Source organism: Phocoena sinus, chromosome 7 (genome assembly GCF_008692025.1).
Source record: "Phocoena sinus isolate mPhoSin1 chromosome 7, mPhoSin1.pri, whole genome shotgun sequence".
Taxonomy (NCBI): Eukaryota; Metazoa; Chordata; class Mammalia; order Artiodactyla; family Phocoenidae; genus Phocoena; species Phocoena sinus.
This window is the reverse complement of record NC_045769.1, coordinates 96,921,118-96,943,730: the sequence shown is the minus strand read 5'-3', so window position 1 is coordinate 96,943,730 and position 22,613 is coordinate 96,921,118. Positions and strand designations below refer to the sequence as shown.

The 22,613-nt window shown below is 41.7% G+C and overlaps 1 protein-coding gene across 1 annotated transcript in view; it reads right to left on the bottom strand.

The window, feature by feature from the left end:
- Positions 1 to 17,921: 17,921 nt before the first annotated feature.
- LOC116756386 (RAD52 motif-containing protein 1-like) overlaps positions 17,922 to 22,613 on the bottom strand; it is a 70,958-nt gene continuing 66,266 nt past the window's right edge. Inside the window, 5 exon segments of the mRNA XM_032636638.1 lie at positions 17,922 to 18,023; positions 19,501 to 19,586; positions 21,226 to 21,252; positions 21,255 to 21,323; positions 22,281 to 22,449. Coding sequence (XP_032492529.1) covers positions 17,922 to 18,023; positions 19,501 to 19,586; positions 21,226 to 21,252; positions 21,255 to 21,323; positions 22,281 to 22,449 — 453 coding nt within the window.

Sequence of the window (22,613 nt, the reverse complement as noted above, 5' to 3'; positions counted from 1 at the left end):
CCAGGACAAATGAAAATGAACACACAATGATCCAAAATCCATGGGACACAGCCAACACAGTTCACAGGGGGAAGTTATAGTGATACAAGCTTATTCTTAGGAAACAAGAAAAATATCAAATAAACAACCTAATATTACACCTGAAGGAATTAGAAGAAGAAAGACCAAAACTCAAAGCTGTCAGAAAGAAAAATTAAGAAAACAATACCATATGCAATCACACCAAAAAGAATAAGATACCTAGGAACAAACACACCTAAGCAGGTAAAAGACATGTACTCAGAAATCTACCAGCCATTGGTGAAAGAAATTGAAGGCAACAGAAAAAGATGGGAAAATATAGCAGGTGCATGGACTGGAAGAATTAATACTGTTAAAGTAACCATACTACCAAAGACAATCTACAGAGTTAATGCAATCCCTATCAGAATACCAAAGCATTTTCACAGAACTTGAAAAAATAATTTTAAAATTTGTATAGAAACACAAAGACCCCAAATAGCCAAATAATCTTGAGAAAGAAAACAGCTGGAGGCATCACGCACCTTGACTTCAGATTATACTGCAAAGTGACAGTAATCAAAGAGAATCGGACAGGAGCAAAAACAGACACAAAGATCACTGGAATAGAACAGAGATCCCAGAAAGAAGCCCACACACTTATATTTAATTGATTTATGACAAAGCAGGCAATATGGAGGGAAAACTGTCTCTTCAATAAGTGGTACTGGGAAAACGGGTCAGCAACATGGAAAAGAATAAAATTAGAGTATTTTAGCACACCATATATAAAATAAACGCAAAACTGAATAAAGACCTAAATGTAAGACAGAAACCATAAAACCCCTAAAGGAAAATACAGAACATTCTTCAACATAAATGAAAGCAACAGTTTTGGGTTCAGTCTACTAAGGCAAATGAAACAAAAGCAAAAATAAACAAATGGGACTTCATTACACTTAAAAGATTTTGCACAGCAAAGGAAACCAAAGACAAAATGAAAGGACAACCTGCTGAAGGAGAGACAATATTTGCACATCATAAGAGGTTAACACCAAAAAGATGACCAAGCAAGGGTTCATATCAAAACTACAGAAACAACACATACAACTCAATATCAGAACAACACCCAAAATCTTCTTTAAAAAAATGAGAAGACCTAAATAGACATTTTTCCAAGGAAAACATACAGCCAGAACTCACAAAGATGCTAAACATAGCTAATCGGCAATAAAATGCAAATCAAAACAATGAGATATATCACCTCAGTCTTGTCAGAATGGCTGTCATCAAAAAGGTCACAAATAACAAAGGTTAGTGAGGATGTGGAGAAAGGGAAACTCTTGTACACTCTTGATGTGAATGTGAATTAGTGCAGCTACTGTGGAAAGCAGAATGGAGGTTCCACAAAAAACTAAAAATAGAACTACCATAATATCCAGCAATTTCACTCTCGGGTGTATCAGAAGAAAACAAAAACACTATTTCAAAATAATAACTGCACACCAATGTTCATAAGAGTGTTATTTGCCATAGCCAAGATATAGAATGAAACTAAGTGTTCATCAATAAGTTAGGGGATAAAAAAGACTTTCTATGATAACTTCAGCAAAAAATGAAATTTTGCCATTTGCCAGAACATGGATGGACTTGGAGGGTATTATGCTTAGTAAAATAAAGGTTATCACACATGGCATCTAAAACATTGAATACAACAACAACAACAAAACAGACTCACAGATTTAAGAACAGATTAGTGGTTAGCAGCAGGGAGAGACAGGGTGGAGGAGCAAAATAGTGGTAGGAAATTCTAAGGAAGAATCCACTATGTATAAAACCAATAATCTACAGCGATGTACTGTATAGCATGGGGAATAGAGCCACTCATTAATAATAAGTATAAATGGAGAACAACCTCAACATTTATGAATCACTATGTTGTACCTCTGAAACTAATATAATAATGTAAATTAACTATAGATCAATAAAATATAAAGTAAGAAAGAATAAAGAGGAGATTATTAGATAGAAATCAATTAAATAAACACAAGTTTTGGAAATCAAGGAATTAAAAAACATGTAAGATACAACACTGGCATTTAAAGTGTACGATCTATTCATTTACAAGAAATCATTTAACTGGTGAAAAATGGTACCCATTCTCACAATTTTGTATATCTAGCATAAATTATTAGCTACAAATATTCACTCAAAAAGAAAGAGAAAATTTGGATTAACCCATTTTAGTATACAAATTTAATATCAAAGTCTCTGTGTAACATTGATTTGAATAAGTTGTTAGCCACTTCTAGTTTCTTTGTGATGTAAAATCTTTTAAAGCATAAAAATCAGCCTTTCTACATTATTCCATTAGACATACACAGAAGTTAAAAGAAATGAGAAGACAGAACAATCAACTAAGAAGGTGAATTTACTGAGAAACAGTCGTTCGTTCTCCCTCCTCCTTTTCTTTTCCTCCTTTTCCAGGTCTCTTTCGATTCCAATCAAGAGAAGTCTTGAGAGTTCTGGGAATATTTCTTTGAGGGCTTCAAATCACCATACCTACATCCTCTGCCACAACTACACACACAGGAACAAAAATAAACCTCTGCTATCTACTCACGTAGGAGGGATTCATGCAAAATAAACTCCTACATGGAGACCAACAGGTGAGTTTTCTACCTGTTCTTTATAATGTCCTTCCATTATAGTAAATCCCACACACATTATGAGGCAGAAGGGGTTATGTGAGCTCTTCCTTGAAGTCAAAAAACTTGCATTCATTTCAAGTACCTGGTGATCATAGGGTACAGCCAGGGAAGGTGCCATCCCCCTTGTGGGGAGGGTCGGTGAATGGGCTCCCGCAGCCATGCACCTCCTGATGTACAGATTCTGGAGAAAAAAAGGGCGGTCATACCACAGTCAGCCTGTCAGGCTGTCGGGCCGCTGGGCAACCCCACTAGCCTGGAAGTGTCCCATCAGTTGCTGAAAGCAAAACTCTGTCCCCCCTGTGAAGCCAGGCCATTTGCGCCAGAGAGTCAGAGGAGACCGGTAATCAACTCCTCCTCTCTGCTCACCTCCTTGGGGTTACAACAACCCCATCTCCAAACCCAACTGTGATCCTGGAGTGCCAAAGTGGGAGTGGCAGGTGGGCTCTGCCGGTGCTTCAGCGCCCTCTGGAGGCTGTCTGCTCTAATGGCAACCCTCAGCCCTTCTCCTTCCCTAGTCCTGGGGGCTGCCTTGCCCTCTGCAGCTGCTGGCCTGATTTCATTCTTCTTTTTTCTCCAATTACAATGAAGTGTCCTACAGAGGTTTGGAATCTCTTGAAGAAGGAAGATCTTTTAGTCCATACACCTTAACCGTGAGAAGCTGTTTTCAAGAATGAACCAGAAATACTGTATTTTTGTCCTGATGATTCCAAGGGGAGACAGCTCAAGTTTTCTAAATCATAAGAAAAACCAAGGTAAATACGATATTCTGAGCCAGAGATGAAAAAGCAGTTTTTAGCACCCACTCCTCATGTCATATAACTGGATTTAAATCAATCAGCTGCCACTGTTTTTTGTTTTTTCTTTTTTTTGCGGTACACGGGCCTCTCACTGTTGTGGCCTCTCCCATTGCGGAGCACAGGCTCCGGACGCACAGACTCAGCGGCCATGGCTCACAGGCCCAGCCGCTCAGCAGCATGTGGGATCTTCCCGGACCGGGGCATGAACCCGTGTCCCCTGCATTGGCAGGCGGACTCTCAACCACTGCGCCACCAGGGAAGCCCCGCCACTGGTTTTTAAAACATATGACCCAACTTTTAATCAATCAGCTGCTTACCTCTAACTCACGTGACTTGGCTTTGAATAGTAAGAAATGCAGAGGTATAAAAATGATGTTCTGAACAATAAATGGAAAAACAACATTTTAGAAAGTTTTTTTCTTTTCGAATGGACGATTCATTGCATACAGAGTAAAGGATTATCTTCTGGATTTCTTGAACTGTAAACACATACAATGTCTCCGTTGGCGTGGTTGACTTAGTTTTTTTCGTTGTTGCTGTTAACGTCTTTATTGGAGTATAATTGCTTTACCATGTTGTGTTAGCTTCTGCTGTATAACAAAGTGAATCAGCTATTCGTATACGTATGTCCCCATATCTCCTCCCTCTTGTGTCTCCCTCCCACCCCTCTAGGTGCTCACAAAGCACCGAGCTGATCTCCCTTGCTATATGCAGCTGCTTCCCACTGGCTATCGATTTTACATTTGGTAGTTTATATATTTCCATGCCACTCTCTCACTTCGTCCCAGCTTACCCCTCCCCCTCCCCGGGTCCTCAAGTCCAGTCTCTACGTCTGCGTCTTTATCCCTCAGCAGCGACTCCTGTGAGGGGTGGATACTTCCTTTTATGCTCGGGGGATATCTCCTAGTTTGAATATGATTTGAGTTTGATCCTGTGAAACCATCAGAACTTCCCACCGGAGATAAATGAGGAGATCCTGGCCTTTATTAGTATGCACGATGAACACGGTCGTCCTGGCTGTACTTGCCAACCCTCCTATTTTACCCATCTATTTCTATCCACCTTCCTCCCTGTGAGTACCTTTGACCAACCCTGAGCTCAGACCCCTGACTTATTAGAGTGACGTTTTCACTCTTTCTTTAAAAATAGACAGATAATAAAATGAATTTAACCTAGAAGCAGCAGCTCAGTAAGGGAAATAAAATCATCAGAAGTTATATAATCACAGCCACAGCCATCCAGGGCTCTGTCTTATCTGCTGGGGCATAAGAATGGGACCTTCCTAAACTTGAAGGGCATCCAATCAAATAAGTAAAGGTGTTGCTCACCTCTGGCTCATGGAGGGATTGCTAGGCCGTCTACCCAGTGTATACTAACTGCAAAACACTGTCATGGTTTTGAAACACCTATGTCCCAGGAAAGCTTTTTGAGGTGCATGGAGAAGTTTTATTTATTTTTTTGACATGAAGCAAAAAATAAATCACCAAGTTCTTTGTGCACAGGGCTCCTTAAGAGGGCAGTAGAAGGAAGGAATGGGCAGAAAAGACTATCTCCTCTGAAGTGAAGGTTGTCTCTCCAAAAGAGTAGGATTTAGTCTCAGTTTAAGGAGAACGCTTTTAAATAGCTGGGACAGCTCCAAACTGCAGTTTAGGGAATGAGTGCTTCAAAAGAACAGTGCTTTAAAAGTCCTGGCAAGGCAGCAAGAGGATGGAGAGTTGGTTTTGCGTAGTTTTGAACACAGGAGTAAAGAAGCAGAGGCATCTCTGACTAAAAGGCCCTGAGATCCTATGGCATCAATGGGTCAGTTGCAGGGGGCAGGGGGTGTGGGGGGCGATATTTCTCTCTCAATGTCTCCCAGGGCAGCCACCCCTCCCATCCCTACCCCCCTACTCCCTTCACCCTTCCTCCCTCCACTGTTGGGTCCCCAGGGACAGCACTTCTTAAGCGGGAGCCCTCAGGTACCATCTCTGGAGTCTGGATTCTTCCTAGAGCCTGGCAAGTTCTGGGACAGGAAGCCAGGTCCGCAAGGTCACTGGGATGCAGTCGGACCTGGAGGCCTGGAGGGGAACTGGAGCCCTGAAGCCCAACCACGTCTTTGAAGCTGAGGGTGGAACACATCCTCCTAACAGTACTTCTCAGGGCTCAGCGTGCTCCCCACCCAACAGTGATCCATACTCACTTGAGGCAGCAAGGACTGCCTCTGACTGGCCCACTCGATTCCACCTTAAGGGTCCTCACACATATGTGACAGCGCAGGCCCCGGATCTCTTTACTCAGCTAAGCCCAGTGCTGCCGGGGTCCCTCCAGTCCCATCCCCCAGCCCCTCCCTCTGGGACTGTATCTAATAGAACAAAGAGCACAGAGGAATTGGCTGAATCAAGGGACCTGGGAGCCTGGGTATGAGTTTGAAGACCGAGAACCTAAGGCGCAATTACATATTATTGGAAACTCTTGTGGGGTGTGTGGGGGGAGGTTAGGAGGCTGAGAGGCTGACTCGCCCAGGTGAGTCCAGCCCCAGGACACCACACAGCCCCGCCCCACCTTGCCTGCCATCAGAGAAGGGGTGGCGCAACTCCAGCCGGGACTCTGCACTTCCCCCTCTCTGATTCTCCTCCAGAAGAGCAGATGGCCCCCCTCTGAGGGCAGGGGCAAGACAACGGACCAAGTCCCCCTGCACTTAGGTGCTACTGGTGTGGGGCCTTTAGGGACTTTCCACCCCCTCACTTGTTCCCGTAAACCAACCTCTTGCGCCACTCCTTCTCCCTATCGAAACCAATTCTTCTCCCTATCGTGCGCCACTCCTTCTCCCTATCGAAACCAATTCTTCTCCCTATCGAAACCAATTCTTGGAGTTTTTCAGTTGACGGGGACTTTCCAGCCAGCGGGTAATTTTCCAGTTGCCCGTAACAGGTATACGCCCTAACCGCCACAATGAACAAACAACTGTAAAGGCCAGAAGGTGGGGCAAAAGTTCCTAAGCCAATGAATTCAAAAGTCACCACATTTACCCAATCATTGTGAAAATATACCCGCCCTATGAGTAAATAAACCTATAAAAAGTATGTGATTCCGCTTTTAGGGGTTCCCCATCGGCCTCCTGCGTGAGGTTCAGGGAACCCCGGTGCATCGGCTCCTAATAAACCTCTTGCGTGTTGCAGCGGCTCTCGACTCTTGGCAGTTCTTGGGCGAGTTGGAATCCCTCGTAGACCGTTTGGGTCTAACACTGGAAGCTCTTCCTGAACAGCAGTGCTGGCTTGGAGCGAACCCGTGCACCACCAAAGTTGGTCTCGTCCTGCAGCTGAGGGACGCAGGCTTTAAGTCAGCTGTCGTGGCTTTAAATCAATCAGCCCCCGCTTTAAGTCAGGTGACCCGACTTTAAATCACTGTGTGCCCAAGCCTGCAACTTCAAAAGTTGGGAACTTCACTTTGATCCCAGCACCTAACATAGCTGAATGCACACTGTAGTCACCCCCAGGCCTGGCTTAGAGGCAGGATATAAGGTAAGGGGATGGGTGTGCACTCATGGTGATGAGGATGTACTTCATGTACCAGAAGGGTCTAGGCACTCTGGGGTACATCTAGCAGTGCACGATACAGCAGCTCCCTAGCAAAGCCGGTGAGGCACAGGGAGAGCAGGCACACCCAGGCATGCCGAGGTTCCAGGGCGGGAGCTGGGGCACAGCCAGCCAGGAGGATGTGAAAGCGGAGGATCTGAGCCTTCTCGAGAAAGGCAGACACCGAGGATGGATGAGAAACAAAGACCATATGAAACATGGATTTGAAAAACACATCCTGCTCTTGAAATTGGGGTGGGGGGCACCCCAGATTTGAGTCTTCTTACTCCCCAGTTGCTAGTGCTTTGTCATTTGCCCAGTTACTTAAAAAATGTGACTGATAATATCTAACCCATAGAATACTGCATTTGTAGTGGTTTTGTGTGTTTATGTTTCTATAGTGGAATAACCTTTTCTACAAGAAAAATGTATATTTTCTGAAATAAATTAAAACACCTTTTTAAAAAGTACTATATCGGACGTCCCTGGTGGCGCAGTGGTTAAGAATCTGCCTGCCAATGCAGAGGACATGGGTTCGAGCCCTGGTCAGGGAAGATCCCATATGCCACGGATCAGCTAAGCCCATGCGCCACAACTACTGAGCCTGCAGGCCACAACTCCTGAAGCCCAAGCGCCTAGAGCCTGTGCTCCACAACAAGCGCAGCAGGAGAAGCCACCGCAATGAGAAGCCCGCGCACCGCAACAAAGAGTAGCCCCCGCTCGCTGCAACTAGAGAAAGCCCACGCGCAGCAACGAAGACAAATGCAGCCAAAAATAAATTAATTTTTTTAAAAAGTTCTATATCCTTCTGTACATGTTCTCTGGGAAGAACAGAGAGAAGGAGTGAGAGAGTGAGAAAGACCAAAACTTAGTGCACATCCCTGAGGCAGGTGCTCTGCTGGCTCAGATAGTTTTATCCCCACTTTTACAAAGGAGGAAATAAGCTCAGAGAGGTTTAGTAATTTTCCCAAAGCCAAACAGCTATTGAGTGGCAGAACCAGGATCTGAAACATGTCTGTTACCTTCAAAGCCTAAGCCCTCATCACAACAAAACTCAATTAATATTTACATTTATCGAATTACATTGCAACCTGGTGATTTCTTGGCATAATCCTGAATAAGAGTGAGAAAGAAAGAACTAGCATTGTTCCTACAGTCAACCAAAATTTTTGGAGCAGCTGCTAGATGCCTGGCCCTTTTTGGCATTCAGCAGTGATCAAGACAGGAAGAGTCCAGCTTTCATGAAGCATGTAGTGGGGAGGAGAGATGGGTGCAACTTGGGTGAGGGATATCACCTTGCTGGGCCTCTGTTTTCTCATCTGGAAAATGGGACGGGTGTTCCTCATTTTCTGGAATTGTCCAGCCCTCACATTCTCTGATTCCATAAGAAGCATTTGTTTTCCTGTTTCTTTAAAATTTATTCAGGCCGTTAGCTGTGATGAATGTCGTTAGCTGCTCCCCAAATCACTCTATTTCCACCCATTTCCTGCGATCAGGTCTTTCCCCCAACATGACTCACAATCAATCAAGTCACAGAACCTAAGGGGCACCCAGCAGAAGAATTTCAGCCCTGGCTTCTCAGGAGCTCTGCGGTCTACCTGCCAGGTAAACTTATCTCACCTGGCACAAGGTGGCCATCCCCGGTTTCACATCAACGTGATCTCAGGCACAAACCTCCTTGTTTTTCCATTTTGTCTTTACGTTACTTGTTGAAACAACTGCACAAATATGAAAAAGATATAGTATCAGGCATCCTCTGCCCCCAGTGCCTACTAATACATGATTTTCTGCCCCTTTAATGATAAAGAGAGAACATTTCAGCATTCCACTGCCTTATTATTTTTCCTTTTTGTTGATATTTGTACTGAATACATCTTTCAATATTTTAAAAACGGAACATTTATTCAGGTTGTTCCACACACAGCCTTTAGTAAGCGTTTTGTTGTTATATTTCTATTACGTTTCCTTTAAACATCATTATCCTATTTAAATGGATTAAGTCAATTCTATAGGCATTTATCTTATGATATTGATGAAATGAATACAGAGGGCAGTAGTACAAGTTGATTGGACTTGAGAGCCTCTATTAGCACAGTTAAATATAAATATTATATATATATATATATATATATAAGCTAAATTACATGCCGAGTGAGATTCTCCTACTCTTTTCACTCTGTGCCCCTCAAGCCTGTGAGAAATGGAATATTTCTTGCCAGCTCAGTAAACAAAGGACGTCCCAGTCATCAGCACCTGCAGCCCTCCCGTGTGAGCCGCGGGCCCTGAGGAGCTCAGGATATGCGAATACAGAATGCAGGCCCCAGAGAGCTGAGGTGCATATGAAAGGAAGGATTCCAGGGAGCCCAGACTCTGGCATCTTCGTATACAAAGAAAAGCGCTACATTCCTCACGTTGGGAGAGCTGGTTTTCCTTAGTTAACAATCACCTTTTAATGTTCCCCATTACCTGCGCCAGTCGCCTGCCCCGTCCCCTCCCCCCGGTGCTTTAGCTCAGGGAGGAAGGAGCGCAGAGGGACTCAGCTGAATAAGGGGCCTGCGCGCCTCGGGAGGAGTTTTCAGCCGCTTTCCCTGCAGTCGGGAGGAGGGGCGCTGACGCTGCAGCCGGACCCTGCGCCTCCCTTGCCCCGTTTCCCCTCCGGACGCTCAGGCCGACCCCCTCCCCACGCCCCCCAGACCCCGCGAGCCAGGCCAAGGGCAGGGGGTAAAAGAGGGACCGCAGTTCCCCGGGACCAGACGCTGTGGGCCGCTCTTTCTGCACAGCTGCGGCGGGTGGCAGCGAACCCCTGCCCCTCAGAAGCTGGTCTTGCGCTACCGCCCGGGCACCGGACCAGGCGGAGGGTCGGCGCCCACTTACCCGGCCCGCCGTCCCCACGGCTGTCGCGGCTTCGGCCGCCGGGGCCCCTCCACAGCCGGCAACCTCAGTGAGGCCGCCCTCCCCTCGGGCTCCGGGGCAGTTCCGTAACGGCGGAGGGAAGAGACCCCGAGCCGCGGGAGTTCCAGCTCTGCGGAAACGCGGGCTCCGTTCTGGGCTTAGGGGGGCCTTCCGGGAGGGAGGGGGAGCCGCCAGGAGCGCAGGGCCCGGTCGGGGGTCCTGGAGGGGCGGTCCGGCCTGGGAGCCCCTCCCACTATGACCGCAGCCCAGGCCTTTTTCCTGGAATCCTACACAAAAAAGGTACAAAGATGCACGGTCTATAGAAAATATTCACAAATGATTGTTGCTGCTGTGCTTACTATTCTATTAAACGTGTAAAATCCATAAAACACTTTAAGTTCAAAATTAACTATGAATTTTTACCTGTCCTTATTATGTCTCTGCTATTCCCAATTGTGGTTAATGGATCAGAGACTGTGGCATCACTAGTTAAAAATGAGCTTGTTAAAAAAATGGAACTCAAGCCCACCAAACTACTGAATCAGAATCTACACTTTTACAATCTCCCCGGTGTACTTGTATGCCCATGAATAGTTGAAAGGTACATTTCTACCTCGACATGTCTTTTCTTTCTGAGAAATACACACATTTTATCCAGTTTGATATAAATAAAACATTCAAAAATGCATATGCCTGTGTTGAAACCATCATTTTATCATTTCTTTTCCAGATAAGTATAGTCTCTATACTGGTTTTGTGGATCACATGCCACACTCTTTTCTTGTAGTTAGAAATAAGGTAGAGAAAGTTACTTTGTAATATATATATATATATATATATATATATATATATGTTTGTGATAATTGAAGACACTCTTCTAAATTAAAACCAGTTCTCTTAACTTGCTGTTTTCTTGGGTCACATTATGAACTCTTCCCGTGGCCACATGGCATGTGTACCTTTAATTTCAGGGACTGCTGACATTCCAGGATGTGCCCATAGATTTCTCTCAAGAGGACTGGGAGTGCCTAGACCAAGATCAGTGGGAATTGTACAGGGATGTGATGTTAGACAAGTATAGGAACCTGCTCTCCTTGGCTGAGGATACCTTCCTTCCAGAATTCCTTATCCAACCACAGCGTTTAGAGTCCTTCATTTGTAGAACGTCTCCGGGAATCTTCTGCTTCCTACAATAGGGTTTCAGATTGCAACGTTTCAGGAAATATTCGGAGTTTGTGGGTATAATTTATCTTATCCTTTTAAAATTGCAGCCTCCCTCAACCGCATAGCACAGGGAGAGCAGCTAGGTGCTTTGTGACCACCTAGAGGGGTGGGATAGGGAGGGTGGGAGGGAGGGAGATGCAAGAAATATGGGAACATATGCACATGTATAACTGATTCACTTTGTTATAAAGCAGAAAATAACACATCATTGTAAAGCAATTATACTCCAATAAAGATGTTAAAAAAATAATTAAAAAAATAAAATTGCAGCCTCCCTTTTAATATACTTTGTAACTAACTGCTTGGGATGTGCCTATATGAACTGTGTACTATATGCTTCTGTTATTGTCCTTACAATATTTTATTGTCTTATTTTCTGTAGCAATTTTCCATGGATTCTTTGGGCTTAAGGTATATTAAAAGGGAGACTGCGATTCTGGGACTTCCCTGGTGATGCAGTGCTTAAGAATCCGCCTGCCAATGCAGCAGGCACGGCTTCGAGCCCTGGTCTGGGAAGATCCCACGTGCCACGGAGCAACTAAGCCAGTGGGCCACAACTACTGAGCCTGCATGCCACAACTACTGAAGCCGGTGTGCCTTGAGCCCGTGCGCCATTTATTTTTTGGAGAATAAAACCACCTCTGAGTGATTAAAATTTAGTCCAGCTAGTCAAAATGCTTTATCACCTGTTCTTCTAAAACACTGATCAACGGAACAAGTTTTACTAGGGATAACAGTGTAATTGTATTCTGGAGTTCATATCGGCAATATGGTTTATGACGTTGATGCTGGATCAGGACATTTCAATGGTATAACTGCTATTAATTGTCTGTTTGTTCAACTATTAAAGTCTCACTTGATCTGAGTTCAGACTGGAGTCATCCTGGTTGGTTTCTGTCTATTGCAGATTTCTTCCAGTACAAAACGACAAGAGCAATACTGCTTATTTTATAAAATGTCTGCAAACTAAATGATGATATAATCTACATTCAATTAATTTATACATACCCTACTGTAGAACCGGGTTTGTTACCGAGGCAGAGCCCGGTAATTATGTAAAACTGAAATCTTTATCTGCACTGGTTCAAGTCCTCTTCCTAAGAATATGTTTATAATCAACATTCTTTCACAAATGACCCAATTTAATTCACCATAGCATTCCTCATATTAACTAAATGGAAAATCCTAGGCTATATACAAATCCAGAAAGGGCCAAAAATCATCAGCCCCCGTGGATTATTACAGCCCATTGCTGAGGCATTCAAATTACTTATTTAAGAACCACTATGTCCATCAACATCATCAATTTATATATTATTGCCACAATGCTAGCCTTAACCCTGGCTCTCACATCATGAATTCCTCTTCCCATATCTTATCCACTAATTCATATAAATGTAGGCATACTATTTATATTAGCCATATCACACCTAGCCATTTATTCCATCCTCAGATCTGGATGAGCTTCACATGCAAAATACTCACTCACTGGAGCCCTAGGGACAGTAGCACACACAATCTCATATGAAGTAATGTAGCAGTTATTCCATTCTCAGTCTTACTGGTAAATGGATCATTTACATTTTAAACAGTAATTATTACACGAGAACACCTATGACTAATTTTCTCCTGACCCCTACCCAGAATGTGATTATCTCCGCAGTAGCAGAAATCCAATGAAGCCCCACTTGATTTAACAGAAGTAGAATCAAAACCTGTATATGTCTTCAATGTAGAAAATGTAGCAGGCCCATTCACCCCATCATTCCTAGGGAATATGGCAATTTCCTTATAATAAACATTTCCACAACAATCTATTTTTAGGAGCATTCGACAATCCCTAGGTGCCAGAATTATATACGGCCCAAGTCATCATTAAAACACATCTAACAATCTCCTTTCTATGAATTTGGGCATCCTACCCAGAAGTTTGATATGATTAACGTATACATCTCTTATAAAAAGTTTTTTTACTGATAACATTAGCCTTATGTATATGAGAGTTTTCACTACCTGTCATCATACCAGGCAACCCACCACAAACTTAAGAAATATGTCTGACAAAAGAGTTACTTTGATAGAGTAAATCATAGAGGTTTCAATGCTCTTATTCCTGGAATTGAATTCTTCCTAAGAATCTTACATTCTCCATGCTACCACTTTACACCACATGCTATATAGTAAGGTTCTCTAAGTGAGCTTCAGGCCCATACCCCCAAAATGTTGTCGTATATCCTTCCTGTATTAATAAACTCTCATTGTTTTTACTATCGTTCTACTGACCATTTTCTCAGGAAATATAATTGTATAACAAGCTCACACTGGTTAATGGTATCCCCATTCTAACAAAAAACATGAACCCATAAGCTACAGAAGCATCCAACAAATATTTCCTTAAAAATTCCACTGCATCAATACTACTTATAATGGCTATTATCATTAATCTAATATACTCTGGTCAAAGAACACAATGAATAACAAAAATCTTTAATCCAGCAGCAGCCACCCTCGTGACAATCTCCCTTGTCACAAAAGTAGGACTTTCCCCATTTCACTTCTGAGTGTCTGAAGTCACACAAGGCATCCCATGAACAACAGGCCTGATGCTATCAGCCTGATAAAAATACACCCCTATCAGTTTTATATCACATGTCACCATCCATCAAGCTAAATATACTATTAATCATAGTGATATTATAAATCATAGCTGGAGGCTAAGACAGACTTAGCCATACTCACCTGGAAAAAATTACACCCTCCTCATCAATTGCCCATATAGGATGAATAACAGCTATTATAAAGTATATTCCAATTATAACAATCCTAAACATACTAATTTATATCATAACAACACTCTCTTATTATTATTTATGCCCAGATCATGTACTCCAAGAGTATCATTATCACACACATGAGATAAAACAGCTCCCATCAAAATCCTTTTCTTTTTTTTTTGTTTGTTTTTTACATCTTTATTGGAGTATAATTGCTTTACAATGGTGTGTTAGTTTCTGCTTTATAACAAAGTGAATCAGTTATACATATACATATGTTCCCATATCTCTTCCCTCTTGCGTCTCCCTCCCTCCCACCCTCCCTACCCACCCCTCTAGGTGGACACAAAGCACTGAGCTGATCTCCCTGTGCTATTCGGCTGCTTCCCACTAGCTATCTACCTTACGTCTGGTAGTGTATATATGTCCATGCCACTCTCTCGCTTTGTCACAGCTTACCCTTCCCCCTCCCCATATCCTCAAGTCCATTCTCTAGTAGGTCTGTGTCTTTATTCCTGTCTTACCCCCAGGTTCTTCATGACACCACTATAGTATCATTAGGACATCACCCATCACTATCAGGGTTTTTACCCAAATGAGTAATTATCCAAGAGATAACAAAAATGATAATATCATTCTACCAACACAAATAGCCATCATAGCAGTCCTCAGCATATATTTCTACTTGCAGCTAACATACTCCATATCACTAACTATGTTCCCTTCATTAAACAACACAAAAGTAAAACAATTTGAACATACAAAGAAATAACCTTCCTATCATTACGAATCATAATACCCACACGATTATTACACTAACACCCATTCTGTTGGTGCTGCACTAGGAATTTAGGTTAGTTCAGACCAAGAGCTTTCAAAACCCTAAACAAGTAAAATTTACTCAATTCCTAAAAATAAGGATTGCAAGACTTCATCCTACATCAATTGAATGCAAAGCAAGCATTGTAATTAAGCCAAATCTTTACGAGATCAATGAGTTTTAACCCCAGGAAACTTTAGTTAACAGGCAAATCCTCTAGTCAACTGGCTTCAATCTGCTTCTCCTTCATTTGAGAAAGAAAAAAAGAGAAAAAAGACAGGAAAATCTCTGGCAGAATTGAAGCTGCTTCTTTGAAACTGCAATTCAATTTGTTGATTCACCGCAGGGTTTTCAAGAAAGAGGGCTCAATCTGTCTTTAGATTTACAGTCGAATGCTAACTCAGTCTTTTTACCTCTGTTCATACACTGCTGATTATTTTCAACAATCACAAAGTTATCAGCATTTTATATTTACTATTTGGTGCTTGACCTGGGGTAGCAGGCAGCACCTTAAGTATATTAATGCAGGCTGAGCTATGCTAACCTGGAGCGCTACTTGGAGATGTCCAAATCTGTAAGGCAGTCATAACAGTCCTTGCACTTGTAATAATTTTCTTTATAGTTGTACCCATTATGATTGCAGGGTTTGAAAACTGACTTGGGCCACTAACAACTCGGACACCTGAGGTAGCATTTCCCCAAATAAATCATATAAACTTTTGACTACTTCCCCCATCATTCTTACTTCTACTCATATCACCAATAGTAGAATCTGGTTCTGATACCAGTGGAACCGTATATTCAGCTCTAGCCTGCAATCTGGCCCATGCAGGAGCCTCTGTCGACCTAACCATTTTCTTCTTACATTTAGCCCGTGTCTCTGTAACTTTTGGTATTATTACTTTTATTACTATAGTCTTTCATACAAAACCAGCAGTCATATCGCAATACCAAACACCACTATTAGTTTAATCTTCCCCAACTATAGCCATATTACTGTAATTACCAGTGTCAGTCCGAGCAGCCAGAATCGCCATATTGTTAAGAGATAGAAATCTCAGCACAACTTTCTCTGACCCTGCAGGAGGAGACCGAATCCTATACCAACACCTATTCTGATTCTTTGGTCACCCTGAAGTCTGTATTCATGGCCTACCAGGGTTTGTTATAAACTCACATATCATTACATACTATTTAGGACGAAAAGTGCCGTTCAGCTATTTGGGAATAGTATGAGTCATGTCCACTGGCTTTTTAGGATTTCTCTTATGGGCCCATCATATGTTTACCATAGGGATAGCTGTCAACTCGGGAGCATACTTTGCATCAGCTACCGTAATTATTTCTATCGCTACAGGAGTAAAGGTATCTAGCTGATTAGCAACTCTCTCTTTAATTTTTCTTTTTTTTGGCTGCGTTGGGTCTTGGTTGCTGGACGTGGGCTTTCTCTGCTTGCATTGAGCGATAGCGACTCTTCGTTGCGGTGCATGGCCTTTTCATTGCAGTGGCTTCTCTTGTTGCAGAGCACGGCCTCTAGGCTCATGGGCTTCAGTAGTTTTGGTTGCGGGCTCTAGAGGGCAGGCTCAGTAGTTGCATCGTACGGGCTTTTTGCTCCACGGCATGTGGAATCTTCCCAGACGTGGGCTCAAACCCATGTCCCCTGCATTGGCAGGTGCATTCTTAACCACTGCATCACCAGGGAAGTCCCTGGTTAGCAACTGTTCACGGAGGTAATACTATATGACCTCCCACTATATTATAAGTTTTAGGCTTCAGTTTTTCTTTTTACAGTAGGTGGTTTGACAGGAATCATCTTAGCCAATTCATCCCCAGACATTGTCCTCCAGGATACATACTACGTAGTAGCACACTTCCATGACCTAATGTCCATGGGAGCAGGCTTCACTATTAGAGGAGGCTTCCTACACTGATTCCCACGATTCACAGGTCATACAGTTAACTCAGCATGAGCAAAAATTCACTTCACAAGTACATTTATAGTAGTAAATATGACTTCCTGCAGCACTCTCTTGGCCTCTCAGGGATGTCACTACGTTAGTCTGAGTACCCTGAGGCACACACAACATGAAGTATTTTGTCTTTAGGCTCATTCATCTCTGTAGCAGCGGTAATGCTAATAATCTTCATGCTGTGAAAAACATTTATGTCCAAACCAGAAGTCTCAGCAGTGGAAACTGCTACTCCTAACCTAGAATGGTTGCACGGATGCCCTCCACATATCCTATGTTTAAAGATCCTACCTATGTAAATGTAAAATAAGGAAGGACTCAAGTCCTTTTCAACCAGTTTCAAGCCAACACAATAACAGTTATCTCTTTCTCAATAAATGAGATAAAAGTAAAAAGTGATGTAGCTTTGTCAAAGTTAAAGCATAGGCTAAAATCCTGTATATCACTAAGGTATATCAATTTCATCTAGGCTCTCAAGACACAACATCATCAATTATGGAAGAACTTATACATTTAAATCATCACACAATAGTGATTTTTAAAATAAGTTCTCTAGTCCTCTATATTATTTCACTAATATTGACATCTAAACTAACTCATATATATACAATAGATGCACAGGTAGAGAAAATGTGAACAATTTACTAGCCATTATTGTAATCTTAGCTGCTCTATCATCATTGTGAATCCTTTACATGATACATGAAAGCAATAACTCTTCCCAAACCATAAAAAACTATGGGTCATTAATGATACTGAAGCTACAAATACACAGATTATGAAGATTTAAATGTTGAATCCTCTGTAATCCCCACATCAGAGCTAAAACCAGGAGAATAATGACTAATAGAAGTCAACAACCGAGTAGTTAGAGATAGTCATTGAATATTAGTTAGTTTCATCTGAAATTGTTGTACACCCCTGAGCTTTTCCTTCTTAGGCCGAAAAAGAGCTGCTATCGCAGGACGCCTAAATTAAAGAGTCCTAATACCAACAGGACCAGGCCTATGTTGTGAAAAAGTTATTCCACCACCCCTACAGAATTTGTTCTTGTCATTGTTCACATTTGAGCCATTCTAATGGGTGTCTCCAGCAGCCCAGTGGTGAAGGGGGGTTGGGAAAGATGCAGAGCTTCCCGAGGGAACCACAGGACCTGGCATTCTGGGAAATTCAAAAGTGCTAGTCCAGTTCTGGCAATCTGAACTCTTCCTCCTCAAAGCTGAAGTCTGAGAGACATTCTTGCTCCTTTTGGCCACAGGGCTGACAAGAAAAGTAGCTGACCTGCAAAATGAGCACCAGTAAGGGTGGCGGGAGGGGAATACACCTTATAATTATTTGAAATTGTTGCCATTTCCTGCAAACTCTCAGTATTCACGTCTCATTATTCATTCCCCACTCTGTTTTTAGGGGTCACTACTGAATCAGGGATGACTCCAGAACTTCTGTAGAAGAGCTTTGGGGCAGGTGAGCAATTCATTCTGGGAAAGAGAGTCTAAAATCACGTGAATGGCCCTTTACATTAGCATGGGAAAACTTCCCCCATCCCGCCTTGTCTCAACAGAGCCATTAATCTAGAAAAAACTACAGTGTCACTTTTCAGAGGTCTACCCTGTGTGCACACATGGAGAAGACACTTAGAATGTTAAAGTCAGCATGTTAAGTAATTTTCTTGAAATACTGGAACTAGCACACAGTTTACTTGCTTCACAGTCCTTTTCATAATCTATTTAATTTTACTCCTTTTTAATTGTCTGGTACACCTTTAACACCTAAACTCCAAGAGAGAAGGAGCTTCATCTTATTTCCAGTGCCTAGCACATAATGGTTTCTAAATGGAACTGATTCCAAGATTAGCCTCATTTAGGAGTGGATCTGTTGTTATAATCAGGTTTCCAAAATCTTTAGTATAAATATGGAATCCTTTCCTCTCACATTACACAGGAAGCTAAACTTCTGAAAGTCCAAACATGGAAACGTTTAAAGTTTCCTTGACTGACTTAAATTGAATTAAAATTAAAATACTTATTTTGTACAGGAAAAACTTTCAAATTTTTTTCATTTTTCAGAACATAACCACCTTTTCTTTCTCTACTTTCGTCCCTTCAAAACACGCTTTGCAAGACTGGGGGGTAAGTTAAATAATCAGAAATCCAGCCCTAAATTAAGCTCTCAATTACATGAAACATTTTTTGCTCCTTTTAAATAAAAATCCTATATGCAGTACATTAATGTTTTCTTTCAGAAATTACGTTGACAACTTAATCTCTAATTCGAGGCATCCATATAACTGGTTTACAGAAAGGTTTTTTGGCAACTTATTTAACACAAGATATATATGAGATGGTGAGATCTGGGTAATATGCCTTACTTGAAAGGCATGAATAGTTTTTATGTAGTGTAACATAATCACAGTGTAGCATAATCACACTTAAGACCATAGTTACTTTGTTCCCAAATACTTGCAATTGTATTTGAGGGGAGTTCTAAAAGGCCTGTGTCTTCTCCTGTGTCCACTACTGTAGACATACACTGATGACTCTCAATCCTGCTCTCCAAACTTCAAATAAGGCACCAGAGACAAGGCTCGGGACTTGGAAAAGTCCTAGAAATTCCCTGCCTCAAAAGCAGTTTCAGAGTTTCACCTTTTCCTAAGGAAGACAGAGCTGAGTAGACCTGTCGAAGTCTTCCAAATCCTGCTGGTTGTTTTGAATTTTGACTACATTGGCTGTGTACCCCTTGAGGTTTTATCTCCACATACTTGAATTAAATCCTGTAGTTCCTCTTCGGTTCTACCATCTGTGACCTCTTCACAGGGTCTATATGCCACACCTGTTTTACCACTTTCTGAAATAAAGTTAACAAGGATCAATTCAGAAGTTTTTTTGTTCTAAAACTTCCTGTATACAGTGGTAGCATCGAATGATTAGACATTCTTTTGCTTTCTAAAAGCAGAAAATAAGAGCATTTTCCTAGAAATTCCCTCATCTGACACTACAGTTTTTATTATAATTATTTGTGAAAACATATATAAGAAGTGTCAACTTTGGTTCAAAAACTTTATGATCTTAGAAATAATAACAAAGGAATAAGGACATAGAAATTAAAAGCTGTGGAAACAAAAATGTTCAATCACAATACAATTATATAGGAAGGCATTAGGTGGGGGTCAAAGAGGAGTTCAAACCTGGGATAGATACCTCCAGACTATAATAGATACTTCCTATTAGAAGTAAGGCAAATGCCTACTCCTTGGGACCAATATTCTACCAAATACAATGAACAAAGCTTTGCAGACACAGACACAGAGAGAGAGCATTTGAACCCTGTACTGGTAGAAACTGGCCCATGTACCTCAAGGCAAGCAAGGGCCACCAGGCTTTTAGGTCTAAGGAGTTTCGGGTACATATAAGGAGTACCTTGGCATATTAGGCACAAACAACCAAGGCGTTTAGTTTGGTTCTTAAATGTTGTTACCCAGAGTCGACAGCTGATGGAGATTCTGCCTGCTGACCAGGGAAGTCAAACTTCACTGGAAGGACTGCCCAGGCTGGAAGGCCAAGACCAATCCAGGGTCAACTCTTACAAGCAAATAAGGTCTCTGACAACTTAGCGAGGATTTCTCAGTCCCTAAGCCTGCAGGGCTGTGAAGCAGGGGAGCAATTCTGTTCTGGGAATCTACTAATCATAAAGTTTCCTTTGGGCACAGACTGTGATATTCTCACCGCTGTATAACTCGATAGGGAACACAATCAACACTCTTCAGTAGCATGACCACTTTCAAGGCTCACAAAAACGTAGCCGATTATTATATAAGAATCATATTCACCCAATATATCAGAAATGAAGACTGATATTAAACTGATTCCAAAAACATAATCTAATAAACTTTTCAACAAGAAAAAAACAATGATAATAATAATAGTCAATATATTTTGTCTGCTTACTATGTTTCAGGCATAGTTCTAAGCTTTTTACATTCATCATCTCATTTACTCTTACAATATCTCCATTAGGTGGTAAGCTCAATTACTAACCCTATTTGCAGATAAAGAAATTGCAGCTTAGAGATATTAAATACTTTCAAATGTCTCTGGCTACAAAAACCTAAAATTGAAACAACAACAACAAAAAATGTAAGAGACAAAGTTAGGCCTCAAACACAGGTGTCCAAGGCTTATAATCACTACACTACTCTGTATGATAAGCAAGCAATTGAGGAAGAAGTGGATCAAACACTTTCTCAGATCAAATGAACTGAGGCAAGTCATTCTACATCTAAACACTGGGGACAATAATATTTGCTGTCATTTTTCTCATAAATGACACAAAGAACAAATTTAAGATTGCTGCTGTGAAAGCATCTGGTGATTGAAAGAATATGTAATGTTGTAGATAAACATTATTTTCATCCAATTAACTTTTCAAATAAGTTTATTTCCTCACTGAAACTGAAGCACTTTAAGGACAATCAAAAAGGTCTTACCTAAAACCACAATCAGCAGTTTCTGGATGCATCTGTCATAGCTTTCCGAATAACAAGCTTCCGGGTTACCTTACTTTTCATAAGGAATGATAACGACCCTAAATACAACCAAAAGAGTTGAATTTAAAATGTCTATCTGAAAAACTGATTTCTAGGTAGTATGTTTAAAACTAAAAATGCATCTGTGATTCTTAGAACATTATCTTAGTGATTAAGGGCAGGAACAACACTGGGGTATGGGTGAATGTCTCTGTTGCAGGTATACCCTGGCATGGCACATTTTTACTGCTCAGATGTATTCTGGAAGTTCCTAAAATACTCCATGGCAAATGCAAACCAAGAACGTGCCACAAATCTCATACTACTCACAGATTTCAAATGGACAAGCTGAGACTACACTGCTACAGACCCTGCTCTCGTGTGCGTAAAGGGCTGGATTCATACAGTGAGAAAGATTTGGTGGTAGTGCAGATGATCTGGCCTCTCCTCAACCACCACCCACTCAGGTGGATGGTGGAGCCTCCTCCACTCCATTCGCTAACAGCCCTGCTGCTGACTTAAAATCCTAAGCCCAAGTGCCAGGGATTCTAGGAAACAACTCAGCACCAATTGGAATCCCCTTTCTAGGGATCTACATTTACTTTTACCGCTCAGGCCCTTCTATAGGAGGCAAAAGACTGAACATTTACACAAGAGTTTATTTCAATCTTCAGACAATGATTTTGTTGGGATAACTGAAGGCCAGAAGACATCTGTATATGAAGGACTATTTTAGCACAAAACAAATTATTAACCAAAAAAAAAACAAAACAACTAACTAATTTACCCTCCTCCTAAGCTTCTTGGCAGGCAGTTCTAAAATTCTAAAGTTTAAGGTGCTGTCAGGTATCGCCTAAGACAAAAACCTATATTGTCGAGCAGAAAAATTCTGCCCAGGGTTTTACTTGCTTAGAAAAGGTGATGATGTATCTGAAAAGTGGAGTTTCAGAAAGAAAGGAAAAAAGAGAAATCCCACTCCCTCACCTCCCCACACACACACATACTGGAAAACAGACCTTCCTCCAACTTATCCAAAGTTTCCTCAACCATGTCAACTCTGGGACTCCTGCACTCGTGGGAGGTCAACACCACCTCTAAAGCACAGAAGAACTTCAGGCTTTGCTTCTGAAGTGGTGTCACAATATCTGTATTTTCCCTTTCTTCAAGGTTAGAAAGATCCTGAAGCTGTTAGGACTTTGAATTAAAGGCTAGACTTTAACATATACTGTTGTTAGAAATAAAAACTAAACTCCAGCAATCCCAGGTAATAGTTTAGGTATGCTATAGCTTCAAAATCAACTGAAACTTGCAAATGAATGACTAGATATGGACAACTATTTTTTATTATA